The 14,785-nt window shown below is 55.1% G+C and overlaps 1 protein-coding gene across 9 annotated transcripts in view; it reads left to right on the top strand.

Annotated features, from left to right (window-relative positions):
* ZNF618 (zinc finger protein 618) overlaps positions 1-14,785 on the top strand; it is a 188,162-nt gene that overhangs the window by 115,244 nt on the left and 58,133 nt on the right. For all 9 annotated transcript variants that reach the window (XM_064171074.1, XM_064171072.1, XM_064171069.1 and 6 more), the window contains exon 5: positions 4,365-4,442. In XM_064171074.1, coding sequence (XP_064027144.1) covers positions 4,365-4,442 — 78 coding nt within the window. The remainder of the gene's footprint in view (positions 1-4,364; positions 4,443-14,785) is intronic.

Raw genomic sequence — 14,785 nt, 5'->3', positions numbered from 1 at the left:
TAGTAAGCTGAAGATGAGGCAGCAGTGTGCCCAGGTGGCCAAGAGAGCCAATGGCATCCTGGCCTGCATCAGGAACAGTGTAGCCAGCAGGACAAGGGAGGTTCTTCTGCCCCTGTACTCAGCACTGCTCAGGCCACAGCTTGAGTGCTGTGTCCAGTTCTGGGCCCCTCAATTCAAGAAGGATGTTGAGGTGCTGGAACATGTCCAGAGAAGGGCAACAAAGCTGGTGAGGGGCCTGGAGCACAAATCCTATGAGGAGAGGCTGAGGGAGCTGGGGGTGTGCAGCCTGGAGAAGAGGAGGCTCAGAGGTGATCTTATTACTGTCTACAACTACCTGAAGGGACATTGTAGCCAGGTGGGGGGTGGCCTCTTCTCCCAGGCAACCAGCAATAGAACAAGGGGACACAGTCTCAAGTTGTGCCAGGGTAGGTCTAGGCTGGATGTTAGGAAGAAGTTCTTCACAGAGAGTGATTGGCATTGGAATGGGCTGCCCAGGGAGGTGGTGGAGGCACCGTGCCTGGGGGTCTTCAACAAAAGCCTGGCTGAGGCACTTAGTGCCATGGTCTGGTTGATTGGTTAGGGCTGGGTGCTAGGTTGGACTGGATGAGCTTGGAGGTCTCTTCCAACCTGGTTGATTCTGTGATTCCATGATTCTATGGGTCTTGGGAACTGGGGGCAGGCCTCAGCCATGGTCTCTCTTTGGCAGTGCATCCACTCGGATGGCTTTTCCCTGAAGCCTCTTTGCACAGCTCAGGTGGCAGAGCAGTGGAATGTGCTCTCCCGTTGGGTGTGCAGGGAGTGGCTACCCTTTGCCATGCACTGAGATCACAGAGTCACAGAACTGTCAGGGCTGGAAAGGACCTCAGGCACCACCCAGTTCCAACCTCCCTGCCGTGGGCAGAGACACCTCACACTAGATCAGGCTGCTCAGAGCCACATCCATCCTGGCCTTAAAGACCTCCAGGGATGAGGCATCCACCACCTCTCTGGGCAGCCTGTGCCAGTGTCTCACCACCCTCATGGTGAAGAACTTCTTCCTAACATCCAGATACAGATCAGGGCTGTGCTGAAGGGGGTGTGGGCTTCACCCAGAGAGCAGGGAGACAAGGAAAGCTCTGGATGCATCGGGTGCAGCTCCCACATTCCAGCTGCAAGGCTCAGGAAAAGCCTGGCAACACTGTACCAACTAACCAAACCTCTGCCCAGCACCCCTCCTGCCACAGGCAGCTTTACCCTGCATGGCACATCCTGGTGAGGATAGTCTGAGATCAGCCATGCCCACAGTGGCAGTGGCCAAGGCAACATGGGCATGGGCTGTGCCAGCCTCTACCAGGGAGAGATGCTTTAGGGCTTTTCCCTTTGTCGTTCCTCCACTCTACCACAGTGACTGTGACCAGGTGAGGATCTGTCCTCTGCTTCCAGATCACAGTGTGCTGAGCACGGGGCTGTGGCTGCTGAGTTACCTCTGGGTGCCTACAGGAGGCTGTCTGCAGGGCCCCCTCCCTTGCAGCCTCCACACTTGCTGTCTCCCTGGGGCACATGGAGCTGGGTAGAGGTCTCTGCCTCAAGCAGACAGCCTTCCCTGGGCTGCACTTGAGACCTGAGTGCTCAGGACATCCATGCAAGAGCTCTGACCATGAGATGTGCTGCACCCTCTTCTGCCTTCAGTTCCTCCTCTCAGCTGCTGCCCTCAGCTCCTGCTCCCACCTGCTACCCTCAGCTCCTGCCTTTGGCTCCTGTCCTCAGCTCCTGCTGTCAGTCCTGCCCTCAGCTCCTGCTCTCAGCTCCTGCTCCCAGCTCCTGCCCTCAGCTCCTGCTCTCAGCTCCTGTCCTTGCTTTCCAGACACAACCCTTCCATGAGGGCTGCAGCACCTGTGGTGCACTGGAGAGGGAAGGCTTTACCCAGATATTGCACACTTTATACCCTTCTTAAGGAGCTGCTGCAGAAGCCTTCCTGTGCCATCCTCTGTCTCTAGAGGAAGGGGGAAATAGAATGGGAAAAGAGTTCCCCCTGGAGCCCCTGTGCCCTGTTTGCCCAGTGCTCTGCCTGCTCGCAGTGCTGGTTTGGGGTGTGGCTGACATTTTGCTCTTGGTGCAGCCAAGCTGCACAGGATTCTTGGTTGGTAGGGCTCAAGTGATGGGGAGCTCTTGTCTTCTGGCTGTGCTGCTTTGGGGCTCTGCCTGGAATAGTCTCCAGGAGAGAATTTTAGAGGCTGAAGATGAATCTTCTCCGTTCTTGAGCCTGGGAAGTGAGGGCAGGCAGATGCTGATGCCCAGGGCTGCACACAGAGAAGGCTGTGTGGAGGGACCACAGTGGTGGCTGTCCCATAGATGTGTGTCACATCTGGCTGTGATCATGAGGAGGCTCTGGGGCAGATCAGACACGGGGGCTGGTCACCATCTCAGCTCTGAGGAGCATCTTTTCAGCTGTGTACTCTGGGTCGTTGGGCTGGAGCCCATTGCCTCTTTCGGCAGCACTGACACAGCAGCCTCCCGAGCTCCAAAGGCAGCCCCAAGTGATGCTGACAGTGATGGGCAGGGATCTCAGCACTACAGTGGACTGGAAGAAGGGAGGTTTATTCCCCAGCTGTAAGCAGCAGGGCACAGGCAGGGTGGAAAAGGCCATGGGCATGGGCTGGCCACTACTGGCATTGTTCCTGGACAGAGCTCACTGTGAGCAGTGCTGGGTAAGTGTGGCTGGAGAGTGCTGTCTGGGAATCTGATCTGCATGGTTAAGGTTGGAGATGTGGAAAAAATTTCTTTGCTTCAGGAGTGGTCAGGGATTGGCAGAGGCTGCCCAGAGAGGTGGTGGAGTCCCCGTGGCTGGAGGTGTGCAAGAAGGGCATGGCCATGGCACTGTGGGACGTGGCTAGCGGCCGTGGCGGTGTTGGGCTGCTGCTTGGACTGGATGATCTTAGAGGGCTTTGCCAACCCAAAACAATTCCATGGTTCTATGGCATCACCTTCATGTATTGAACTGTGTCACTCCCCTGGAGCTCCTGGGGTGGGAGGAAGATCTTTACAATGAGAGTAGTGAGACACTGGCACAGGCTGCCCAGGGATGTGGTTGAGGTCCTATCCATGGAGACATTCAGGATCAGACTGGATGTGGCCCTGGGCAGCCTGCTCTGGTTGGAGGTGTCCCTGCTGCCTGCAGGGGGGTTGGACAAGATGAGCCTCGAGGGTCCCTTCCAGCCCAGTGCAATCTGTGAAGCTGTGAAAGCTTTAGTGGCCATGGTTGTGAGTTGCTGTTGGACTGGATGATCTTGGAAGGTTTTTCCATCCCAGATGGTTCTGTGTGGCTGTGAAGGTTTTGTTCTTGTCTGTGTCTCCTCCCTGCATGTTCCTGCTGTACCCAGGCAGCAAAAGATGATTTCAAGGCTGTGTGAGGGAGCACCTATGGAATCCAACTGCTTCCTTCATACCACATCAGCCCTTCTCTTCCCCACTCCTCTTCAGTGAGCACAGCCCTCACCCTGCTGAAGAGCACAGGGAGCATCACAGCATCTTAGCTGCTGCTGGAGAGCTAACAAGTGCAGTGCAGGGGTTGAAAGGTGAATTCATTGCCTGCTCACTAGGCTGGAGTGGGGGAAAAAGGTCAAATCAACTTAAACAGCAAACGAATTCCTCTCTGCCTGCCCAGCCAAGAGAAGAAGGTAAATTCCTTGCATCATTTCACAGATGGTTCTGCCAGCCCTGGGTTTGTTTATTTTTTCCCTCTGCTTTTGTGTTTCAAATGACTGTTTGCAGACCTGTGCTCTCTGGAATTAGAGAGCCAAACTGAGGAGAGAGACTGCTGTGGTCATGTGCTCTTCCTGAAAAAAGGGCACAAGTGCTATTTCTATCTGCTCGGCTTCCTCTGGGTGGATATTTACCAAATCTCTGTGGCTTTCTTGAGAAATTTGGGCATTGTGCATTTCTTGAGAAATTCTGGAGGCTCTCTGCCTCAAGAGAACTTTTTTTCAGTTGAAAAGTGCCTTTTTCCCCCCTTTTTTTTTTCCCCATATACTGAGAACTTGCTGAACAAAAAAAAAGGGCATTTGAAGGTTATTTCTGTCCATAGGAAATGTTAGTCATGAGGATAGAATTCTAAATCAGGCTGCTTTGGAGGTTGGCTGCTTCGTGTTAGCAGAGTTTAAAAGATCTCCTGAAAGTGGGGAACATGCCAAGGAACCTTAAATAAGGCTGGCAAAAGAGATCTGAGCCTGGGATGGTGAATTCCTGCACTCACCTCCAGCAGCCTTCCGAGAAAGGACTCTGCTGCAAGCCGCGTTCTGTGGTCCCCGCTTTGGGGAGCAGGTGTTGGTGAGGATGTTCCTCCTGGCTCCAGGTGCTGACCTCTGCTTCTCTGTGTTCTCTTGCAGGGTCTTACGAGTGTGGAATCTGTGGGAAGAAGTACAAATACTACAACTGCTTCCAGACCCACGTGCGGGCACACAGAGGTACCTCCCTGCGGCTGGCAGCCTGCGCAGCGCTGGGGCAGATCCAGGGGCTGGCACCCTGCTCAGGAAGCTCTTGAAGATTCCTCACTGCCTCTCTGGTCCTCAGAAATGTTCCTTTTGGGTGGCCCATTCAGGGGATAAGCTTTAGGGCTGTCTTGGCTTTGTGGCCTTCTTGGCAGAGAGGGATGTGGGCAGACTGCAGAGCTGGGCCCAAGGCGACATCACGAAGTTCAGCAAGGCCAAGGGCAAGGTCCTGCACCTGAAGCAGGGAAATCCCAAACACAAATCCAGGCTGGGTGAGAAGTGACTGGGAGCAGCCTGGAGTAGAAGGCCTTGGGGGTGTCGGTGCCAAAGTGTCCAGCAGCCAGCACTGGTCGCAGGCAGAGCAGGGAGAGCAGCAGCACAGGGAGGGGATTCTGCCCCTCCAATCTGCTCTGCTCAGCCCTCACCTGCAGCACTGCCTCCAGCTCTGGAGCACCAGCACCAGAAGGACCTGGAGCTGCTGGAGAGGGTCCAGAGGAGGCCACCAAGATGCTGTGGGGACAGGCTGGGAGAGTTGGGGCTGCGCAGCCTGGGGAAGAAAAGGCTCCAGAGGGACCTTAGAGCAGCCTTCCAGTGCCTGAAAGGGGCTGCAGGAGAGTTGGGGAGGGACTTTGGACATGAGCTGGGAGTGGCAGGCAGAGGGACAATGGCTTTGAGCTGGGAGAGGGGAGAGTGAGAGTGGAGCTGAGGAAGAAATTGTTGAGAGTGAGGGTGGGGAGAGCCTGGCACAGGCTGCCCAGGGAGGCTGTGGCTGCCCCCTGGCTGAAGGTGTTGAAGTCCAGGCTGGCTGAGGCCTTGAGCAAGCTGTGCTGGTGGGAGATGTCCCTGCCCATGGCAGGGGGTTGGCACTGGATGATCTCGAAGGTCTCTTCCAACCCAACCCATTCTGTGACTCTGTGGTGGCTCACACCTGGCTCCTGAGCCTTTCAGTGGTTCTATTTCCTTACCCAGAGCTGAGCACTGGAGTCTGTGTCAGACTCCTTGGAGCATCTGCTGCAGCTCCTCCCAGCTATAGCTCAGCAGTACCATCTCAGAGCAGTTGGCTGAATGTCTGAAGGCTACTGCTAGGGAAGAGTTTGTAACCCCAGGAGCAGTGAAGGCTCTTGCAGAGAGAAATCTGAAATGTGTGCATTTGCAGAAGACAGCAGAGGCAGAGGAAATGGCCTGGAATTGTGCCAGGGGGAGCTTAGGTTGGAGATGAGTTAAAAAATCCTTGCTGCAAGAATGGTCAGGTACTGGCACAGGCTGCCCAGGATGGTCCTGGAGTTCCCATCCCTGGAGATGTTCAAGAAACCTGTGGCCATGGCACTTGGGAACATGGTTTAGTGGCCATGGTGTGTTGGGTTGCTGGTTGGAGTGGATGACTTTAGAGGGCTCTTCCAACCCAAACAATTCTCTGATACCTCCTCTAAATGCTTGCCTGCATATTTCTCATGTGCTGTTTAACATCAGAGCTGCTTCTGTATCCTCTGATAGGTGCAGAGCTGGGGCTTGGTGCCAATATTCATAGACTCAAAAATCACAGAATGGGTTGGAGTGGAAGAGATCATCCAGTCCCAACCCCTGCCATGCACAGCTTGCTCAGGGCCTCATCCAACCTGGCCTGCCAGACTTAGAGCTTCCACAGCCTCCCTGGGCAACCTCTGCCAGTCTCTCCCCACCCTCACTCTCATCTCCACTCTCACTCTTCCTTCTCCCAGCTCAATACCATTGTCTCTTGTCCTGCCACTCCCAGCCCTTGGCCAAAGTCCCTCTCCAGCTCTCCTGGATCAGGTACTGGAAGGCTGCTCTGAGGTCTCCTTTCTGTAGATAATTTCTTTTTAAATTCCTAGAAGTCCTTCAGATGTGCTGCAAAGAGGCTTCACTCTGCAGCTTGAGAGAAAACAATCCCTACCATAACAGTGAGCAGCAGTAATCTGCTGACCTGCAGAATGCTTCACTGTTGCACCACAGCAGTGCAATGATTTTGCAATAATAATTGCAGGGTTTAGAGCTGGGACACTGATTGCTTTCATTTTACTGCTGTTCCCCAAGCACTGCTTGCTTCCTAATTCAGATGGGATTTTAGGAGCTACATGAGTATGAGATGACCTCTGGTGTGTGGTCTGATTGATAGGGATGCATAGAAATGTTCCCAGCAGAGGCTGGAGAAGGACTTGGAGGTGCTGGGTGGTGAGAAGCTGGACAGGAGCCAACAGTGGGCACTGACAGCCCAGAAGGCCAGGAGCAGCCTGGGCTGCATCCAAAGCAGTGTGGGCAGAGATGGAGAGAGGAGATCCTGCCCCTCTGCTCTGCTCTGCCCTGGGGAGACCTCACCTGTAGGACTGGGGCCAGCTCTGGGACCCCAACACCAGAGAGACCTGGACCTGCTGAAGAGGGTCCAGAGGAGGCTACAAAGATAATCAGAGGGAGCTGGGAGCACCTTCCCTTATAGGGACAGGCTGAAAGAGTTGGGGCTGGTCAGCTTGGATAAGGCTGCAGGGAGACCTCAGAGCTGCATTTGAGCATCTGCAGGGGAGCTGCAGGCAGGCTGGGGAGGGACTGTTCAGAAGGGCCTGTGGGGACAGGCTGAGGGCAATGGTTTGCAAGTGCAGCAGGGCAGGGTTAGGTTGGACATGAGGAGGAAGTTGTGCCCAGTGAGGATGGGGAGAGACTGGCACAGGCTGCACAGGGAGGTGGCTGAGGCCCCAGCCCTGGAGACATTCAGGGTCAGCCTTGCTGTGTCCCAGGGCAGCCTGCTGTAGTTGGAGGCATCCCTGCTGTCTGCAGGGGGGTTAGACAGGATGACTTCTGAGGGTCCCTTCCCAGCCTGTGCAACCTGTGGATGTGTGAATACTGCATTGCATGCACTGACTGTAGAGGTGGGAAGACAGAAGGAAGGCTTTTATGGAGGAAAGCCCCATGGGGTATGATCCAGTGAGAACTGTCCTCAGACCTGTACCAACCAGTAAGAGTGCTGGGAAAAGGATCAGTCTGCAGGACTGAAGGCTTTGACTGGCAGGTCTGGGATGTGCTACAGAAGTGGTACTGCAGCATCACCCCAGGTGTGCGATGACCTGGTGGTTACAGGGATCAGAGCAGGCTGGGTGGTGACCTGTGTTAGAGCAGCTCACAGGAGAAGGACCTGGGAGTCCTGGTAGGCAACAGGATGCCCATAAGCTGGCAGTGTGTCCTTGTTGCCAATGGCATCCTGGGGTGCATTAAGAAGAGTGTGGCCAGCAGGTTGAGGGAGGTTCTCCTCCCCCTCTACTCTGCCCTGGTGAGGCCTCACCTGGAGGCCTGTGTCCAGTTCTGGGCTCCCCAGCTCAAGGACAAAGAACTACTGGAGAGAGTCCAGCACAGGGCACTGAGGTGCTGAGGGCACTGGAACAGCTCTTGTGAGGAGAGGCTGAGAGAGCTGCAGCTGCTTAGCCTGGGGAAGGGGAGGCTGAGGAGGATCCTGTCCATGCTTACAACTATCTAAGGGGTGGGTGGCAGGAGGATGGGGCCAGACCCTGCTCAGTGATCCCCAGTAACAGGACAAGATAGGCTGGATATTAGGAAGAAGTTCTTCACAGAGAGAGTGATTGGCATTGGAATGGGCTGCCCAGGGAGGTGGTGGAGGCACCGTCCCTGGGGGTCTTCAAGCAAAGCCTGGATGAGGCACTTAGTGCCATGGTCTAGTTGATTAGTTAGGGCTGGGTGCTAGGTTGGACTGGATGATCTTGGAGGTCTCTTCCAACCTGGTTGATTCTATGATTCTAAGAGGCAACGAGCACAAATTTGAATGCAGGGAGTTCCATCTGAACATGAGAGGAACTTCTTTACATTGAGGGTGGCAGAGCCCTGGAGCAGGCTGCCCAGAGAGGCTGTGGAGTCTCCATCTCTGGAGATGTTCAGGACCCACCTGGATGTGTTCCTGTGTGATCTGCCCTGGGTGACTCTGCTGTGGCAGGGGGGTTGGCCTGGCTGATCTCCAGAGGTCCCTTCCAGCCCCTGCCATTCTGTGGTTGTTAGCTGTGCACCCAGGATGTGACTCTGCACTTGGCAACTTCTCCCTGTGCCTCTTCGGTCTGTGTCTGGAGTAGAACCCCAAGGCAAGCAGCTCTGCTTGGGGCACTGAGTATTGGCTTGTCAGACCCAGTCACCAGCTGCCAGCTCAGACTCATGCCTTCAGTCACTCCTTGTTGCCTGGGCAAGGAAGGAGCCACATTGCAGTGGCAGGACCTGGCTTTTTCTCTTTGCCTGGTGCATGTCCTGAGCATCAGCCATGATTTCCCCAAGCTTATCAGGAAGGCAACATCTGCCTCTGCCTGCAAGTTTGGCTGATCCTGGCTAATCTCAGAGCACCTAGACAAACTCAAGCCCCTTTTCTCTTTTTTTCCCTTTTTCTGGGGTCAGTGGAGCAGAAGTAGCTGCTCTTCGTGTTCTGGTGAAGGCTACAGCCCTTCCCTTTGAAATTCCCTCTGCCTGTTGCTTTTGTGTGTGGTCCCTGTGTCACTGATGGTCCTTGGCCAAGCTGTGGGTTGGTCCTGAAGAAGGACAGAGTTTGGGATGCCAAAGCTTCAGCCCATGGGAGAGCACAGTCCTGTTGTTGACCTGGTTTGGACCTCTGGGGCAGAGCAATAGCAAAAGCCACCTGTCTAGGCTGTCCCACTGCCACCATTCAGTCACACAACTGTCAGAGTGAGATCCCCACCCTGAGTACTGCCTGCAGTGCTGCTGTCCCCAGCAGGACACAGAGCTGCTGGACTGAGGCCAGGGGAGGCCACAAAGATGACCTAAGGGCTGGAGCAGCTCTGCTGTGAGCACAAGCTGAGGAAGCTGGAGTGGCTCATCCTGGAGAGGAGAAGGCTCCAGGGGGACCTTAGAGCTGCCTGGCAGTGCCTGAAGGGATCCTGCAGGAAGGCTGCAGAGAGAGAATGTCTAGAGACAGGCCAAGGGGGAGTGGTTTGAAGCTGAGGGAGAGTAGTTTTAGACTGGATCTGAGGAAGAAGCTCTTCAATAGGAGGGTGGTGAGACTCTGGCACAGGTTGCCCAGGGAGGCTGTGGCTGCCTCCTGGCTGGAGGTGTTGAAGGCCAGGCTGGATGAGGCCTTGAGCAAGCTGTGCTGGTGGGAGATGTCCCTGCCCATGGCAGGGGGTTGGAGCTGGATGATCTTGTAGATATCTTCCAACTCAGGCTGGATGTGGCCTTGAGCAGCCAAATCCAGCTGAGAGATGTCCCTGCCCATGGCAGGAGGGTGGAGTAGGTGATCTCTGAGGTCCCTTCCAGCCTGAGTCCCTGTGTGGTTCTGTGCTGACAGGAGTTCAGAGCTGTCAAGTTGTCCTTGGTTTGAAGTGGGTTACCTCTGAGCTGGGTTTTGTGCACCATGGTGCCCATTGTGGAGCTGTAGCAGTGCAGCTTGGGGCTCGCAGCTTGTGCCCAACACAGGTTGCAGCTCTGTTGCCCTCTCTGTTCTTGCAGCTGGTCCTTGCCAGCCACTTCCTCTGCCCTGTGCAATTCCTTCTCATCCTTTGAGCTGTTCTGTCCCACCTGAGGACTCTGGCACTGCCCACATCATGGTTTGCTCTGGAGTGATCCTTCTGGGGAGAACTTTCCTAGATCCTTTGGTGCCTGCACCTGCCTCCTCTCCAGATCATCTCCAAGGTGGAGAAGCTGTTTTGGAGGTCACCTGTGTTCTTCAGGCTGATTTTCTCTTGGCTGCTTCAAGAATGGCTGGATTCCTGTTGGGAAACTAGGCATTTTCTGAGCTTCTTCAGCTCCACTGTGATGGTTGGCACTGGCTGGAGAATTTCAGGGAGCAGTTCATCTCTCTGAGGAGCCAGCAGGGGACAGCCTCTTCTCCCTGGTGACAAGTGGCAGGACCAGAGGAAATGGTGCCAGGCTGCACCAGGGGCAGCTCAGGTTGGATATTAGGAGATGTTTTTGCACTGGAATGGTTCTCAAACATTGGAATGGTCTGCCCAGGGCAGTGCTGGAGTCACCATTCCTGGGGGGTGTTCAAAGAGTGTGTGGACCTGATGGTGAAGGACATAGTTTAGTGGTAACCTTGCAGTGCTGGACTGGATGAGCTTAGAGGTCTCTTCCAACCAAAAACACTCTGTGATCTCCTGGCAGTTTGCAAGTGCAGAGGGCTGAGGCAGTTCTAGTTCAATGTGTGCTGCCTCCCGGGGCAAGCTCCCTTTCTGCTGCCCTGAATGCCAAGATGCAGGCATAGAAAGCCCCACGCAGAGAGCTCAGCAAAGACTCAGCAAGGTAGGCAGGCAACTGACTCACTGCGGCTGGCCAGGGACTAACTGAAAGGGGCTCGTTCCGTCCCCAGAACACCCAAACAATAAAGAACCCCGAGGGAAGAAGAAGCCATGGTGTGGAGCTGAAAGGCTCCTTTGTGAGCCGCTGCGCAGCCCGGCGGGTCCGCGGCTCCTGCCCCCGCAGAGCTGCTGGAGCCCAGCTGGAGCAGCAGGGCTGCGGCACGGGGAGCATCAGCGCCTCCAGCCCGGCCCCTTGGAGCTGCTGTGCTTGCAGGGCTCTTGTAGTGCTCCGCAAGCCACGGAAGGTTTGGGTTACCCGCAGGAGTTTGTCAGCTGGCAGGCTGGGGTGGGGACGGCTGGGTCCGACTGAGGCAGCGCCAGCAGCGAAGCGTCGGCGTGGTTTGAGTCAGGGAAATTATCTCACTTTTAGGTGAGTCCAAAAAAAGGCTGCAATGACTTTATTGGACTTGCAAACAGTGCATTTAAAAACGTCTTGGCTGAGGCCAAGCAAAGGGAGAGCTTTACCCAAAGGAGAAAGCAAATGAAAGACACAGCAAGGCTGAAGTTTAACCCTCGCAGGACACTTCGCCTCTGACCTCAGCACTGCAGGAGGCTCTCTGGTTCCAGATAAGATTTTCTGGGCTGAATGGAGATTTTGCTCCAGTTCCTTTGCCCTGTCACTTATGCCTCCCTCTGAACACATCAGCTCTCTGCTACCCTCCCCATGGCTGTGCCTGCCAAGGGGCTGCTCTGCCATCAGCACAACAGGTGCTGAGCATACTGGAGCAGGAGCTCATACATTCACAGAATGGTTTAGGTTAGAAGATCCTTCAAGATCATCCAGCTCCAACCCCCTGCCATGGGCAGGGACACCTCCCACCAGCACAGCTTGCTCAAGGCCTCAGCCAGCCCGGCCCCTCCAGGGAGGGGCATCCACAGCCTCCCTGGGCAGCCTGTGCCAGTCTCTCCCCACCCTCACTCTCAACAATCTCTTCCTCCTCTCCACTCTCACTCTCCCCTCTCCCAGCTCAAAGCCATTGTCCCTCAGCCTGCCACTCCCAGCCCTTCTCCAAAGTCCCTCCCCAGCTCTCCTGCAGCCCTTTCAGGCACTGGAAGCTGCTCTGAGATCTCTCTGGAGGAGAGACCTCCAGGCTGCAGAGCCCCAACTCGCAGAGCCTGTCCTCACAGCAGAGCTTCTCCAAACATCTGAGCATTTTGGTAGCCTCTTCTGGCTTCTCTCCAGCAGCTCCAGGTCCTTCTCCTGCCGGGTTCCCAGAGCTGGAGGCAGTGCTGCAGGTGAGGGCTGAGCAGAGCAGATTGGAGGGGCAGAATCCCCTCCCTGTGCTGCTGCTCTGCCTGCTCTGGCTGCAGCTAGCACACAGCTGGCTCTGGGCTGCCAGGGACCAGTGCTGGCTGCTGGTGAATTTTTTTCCCTTCAGGTGAAGTTTCTGGTTTAACCAATTGTTAAAAAACTTCTCAAAGCTTCTAAGGTTCCAGATGAATATTTTCCTAGAATGGGTTGTGCTCAATAGCAAAACCATGCAGAGGAAGATGGTTTGTTGAAATCATCTGTATAAGAAAATGATTATAGGAAAAGGTGCTCATTTTTGGAGTCTGAGTTGAAGAAGTTGAGTGACTGAAACCGTTCTGAGGTGAGAAGTTGAAAATTAATAGTGAAATAATCCTGCACTAATCCTGCTGAGGAGAGCTGCTGCCTCCTGAGCTGAAAATAAAAAGGGTTGGTTTCATCTGCATAATTACCTGCTACTGGAAACAGCACAGCATTTTGAAAGCCAAGGATTTTCCATAAGGAAAAACTTCTTTGCTGTCAGGGTGCTGGAGGCCTGGAGCAGGATGCTCAGATAGATTATGGAGCCTCCTCCGCAGGGCTTCCAACCCCCCCCCCCCCCCCCCCGGCCATTGTGCTCCTGGGCAAGCTGCTGTGGGTGCCCTGCTGGAACTGGATGATCTCCAGAGGTCACTTCCAGCCCCTACCACACTGGGATTCCATGGCTTGGGAGGGGGTCCTTTGCCCTCTGCATCCCAAGCCTGCATGTTTTCCTGTGGAAGTTTCCCAGCCTGCAGCAGCTCTTTCCAGGAGCTGCAGAAATTCACTTGAGCCAGAGGAGTTAAGTCTCCTGCGTCCCAGCCCTCCTGCTGGCCTCCCCACTCACGCTGCTTGCTCAGAAGTTGCTCTTTTGTTTCAGAGCTGTAATTACTTGGTCGCAGCCCAGAGGTGATTTAGAGTGGGTTGGAAGGGGATTTTTAGGGTTTTTTTAACTCGTGGAGGCTTCAGCCTGCCTTATGACTCAGGGTAACAGCAGCTCTTAGCAGTTCTGAAGGGGCTGCTCCCAAAGCTTGCTGTGCACTGCAGGTCACTGAGGGACTGTAGGAGCTGTTCATGTGACAGACATGGCCTGGTGCATGCATGGCACAGATGTGGGATGGTTCATTGCTGCTGCTGTCTAGAGAGCGTCCAGAGGAGGCCACCAAGATGCTCGAAGGGCTGAAGAACCTCCCTTGTGGGGACAGGCTGGGAGAGTTGGGGCTGTTGAGCCTGGGGAAGAGAAGGCTCCAGAGGGAACTTAGAGCAGCCTTGCAGTGCCCAAAGGGACTTTGGACAAGAATTGAGAGGGGCAGGCTGAGGGACAATGGCTTTGAGCTGGGAGAGGGGAGAGTGAGAGTGGAGCTGAGGAAGAAATTGTTGAGAGTGATGGTGGGGAGACACTGGCACAGGTTGAGGGTGGTGAGACACTGGCACAGGTTGCTCAGGGAGGTTGTGGAGCACAGAAGCACCCAATGTGATCGAAGGTTTAGCAGCCAGCATTTTGAGACTGTAGATTAGGAAGGAATTGTTGAGAGTGAGGGTGGGGAGAGACTGGCACAGGTTGCCCAGGAAGGCTGTGGCTGCTCCCTGCCTGGAGGTGTTCAAGTCCAGGTTGGATGAGGCCTTGAGCAACCTCGGCTAGTGGGAGGTGTCCCTGCCCATGGCCAGGGGCTGGCACTGGATGAGCTTTAAGGACCCTTCCAACCCATTCTGTGAATCTCTGAAGGGCAGGAGAGCATTTTGCTGAGCTCAGGTGTGCCATGGCAGGCTTTTCCCTTGGGTGCTGGGTGACCACTCCAAGGAGCAGCAGCTGTGGAGAGGCACAGGGCTCGGCGTGCGGAGGCTTCGTGCGTGCTGCTGAGTGTTCCCCGCGCAGCCCCTCGCCTGGTGAAGCTGTGCCAAGTGAGCGTGGTTGTGTGCAGCAGCACTCTAATCAGGCAGGGCAATCAAGCAGAAACCTTCAAATCTGCCAAGCCACAATCGTTTGTTTTTATTAACTCCTAAGAAATAAGGAAATGGAAGGAGTAAACAGTGCTCATTGCTTCGGGCTGCCCATCAGGAGTGGGTGACGTCCTGCAGCGTGGCTCCGGGAGCTGCACCCCAGCAGGCAGACAGGGTAGGCTGGAGCTAGGCTGTCAGAGACTGGTGTCTGGTACAGGCAGTTCAGCAGAGTGTGAAACACTTCTGAGAGCCTTGGAAGTCTTCATCATTTGTCATCCTTGACTCTGAACCCTACTTTTTGTTTTCCAGTTTTGCTGCTTGCACTCATCTGGGGCTTGTGGCCGTGGTGCTCTGGGGCGTGGGATCAGGGTCGTGGTGGCACTGGGCTGAGGGTTGGGCTCGGTGATCTTAGAGGGCTTTTCCAGCTGAGGCACTCTGTGATCTTTGCTGCCTGCTTTGCATGTGTCACAGTATCACAGTCTCACAGTATCACCAGGGTTGGAAGGGACCTCACAGATCATCAAGTCCAACCCTTTAGCACAGAGCTCAAGGCCAGACCATGGCACCAAGTGCCACGTCCAGTCCTGCCTTGAACAGCTCCAGGGACGGCGACTCCACCACCTCCCCGGGCAGCCCATTCCAGTGTCCAATGACTCTCTCAGGGAAGAACTTTCTCCTCACCTCCAGCCTAAATCTCCCCTGGCACAGCCTGAGGCTGTGTCCTCTCCTTCTGGTGCTGGCCACCTGAGAGAAGAGAGCAACCTCCTCCTGGCCACAACCTCCCCTCAGGTAGTTGCAGA

The sequence above is a fragment of the Pogoniulus pusillus genome, chromosome 35 (assembly GCF_015220805.1).
Source record: "Pogoniulus pusillus isolate bPogPus1 chromosome 35, bPogPus1.pri, whole genome shotgun sequence".
In the NCBI taxonomy this organism is placed as follows: Eukaryota; Metazoa; Chordata; class Aves; order Piciformes; family Lybiidae; genus Pogoniulus; species Pogoniulus pusillus.
This window is presented reverse-complemented; position numbering and strand designations above follow the sequence as displayed.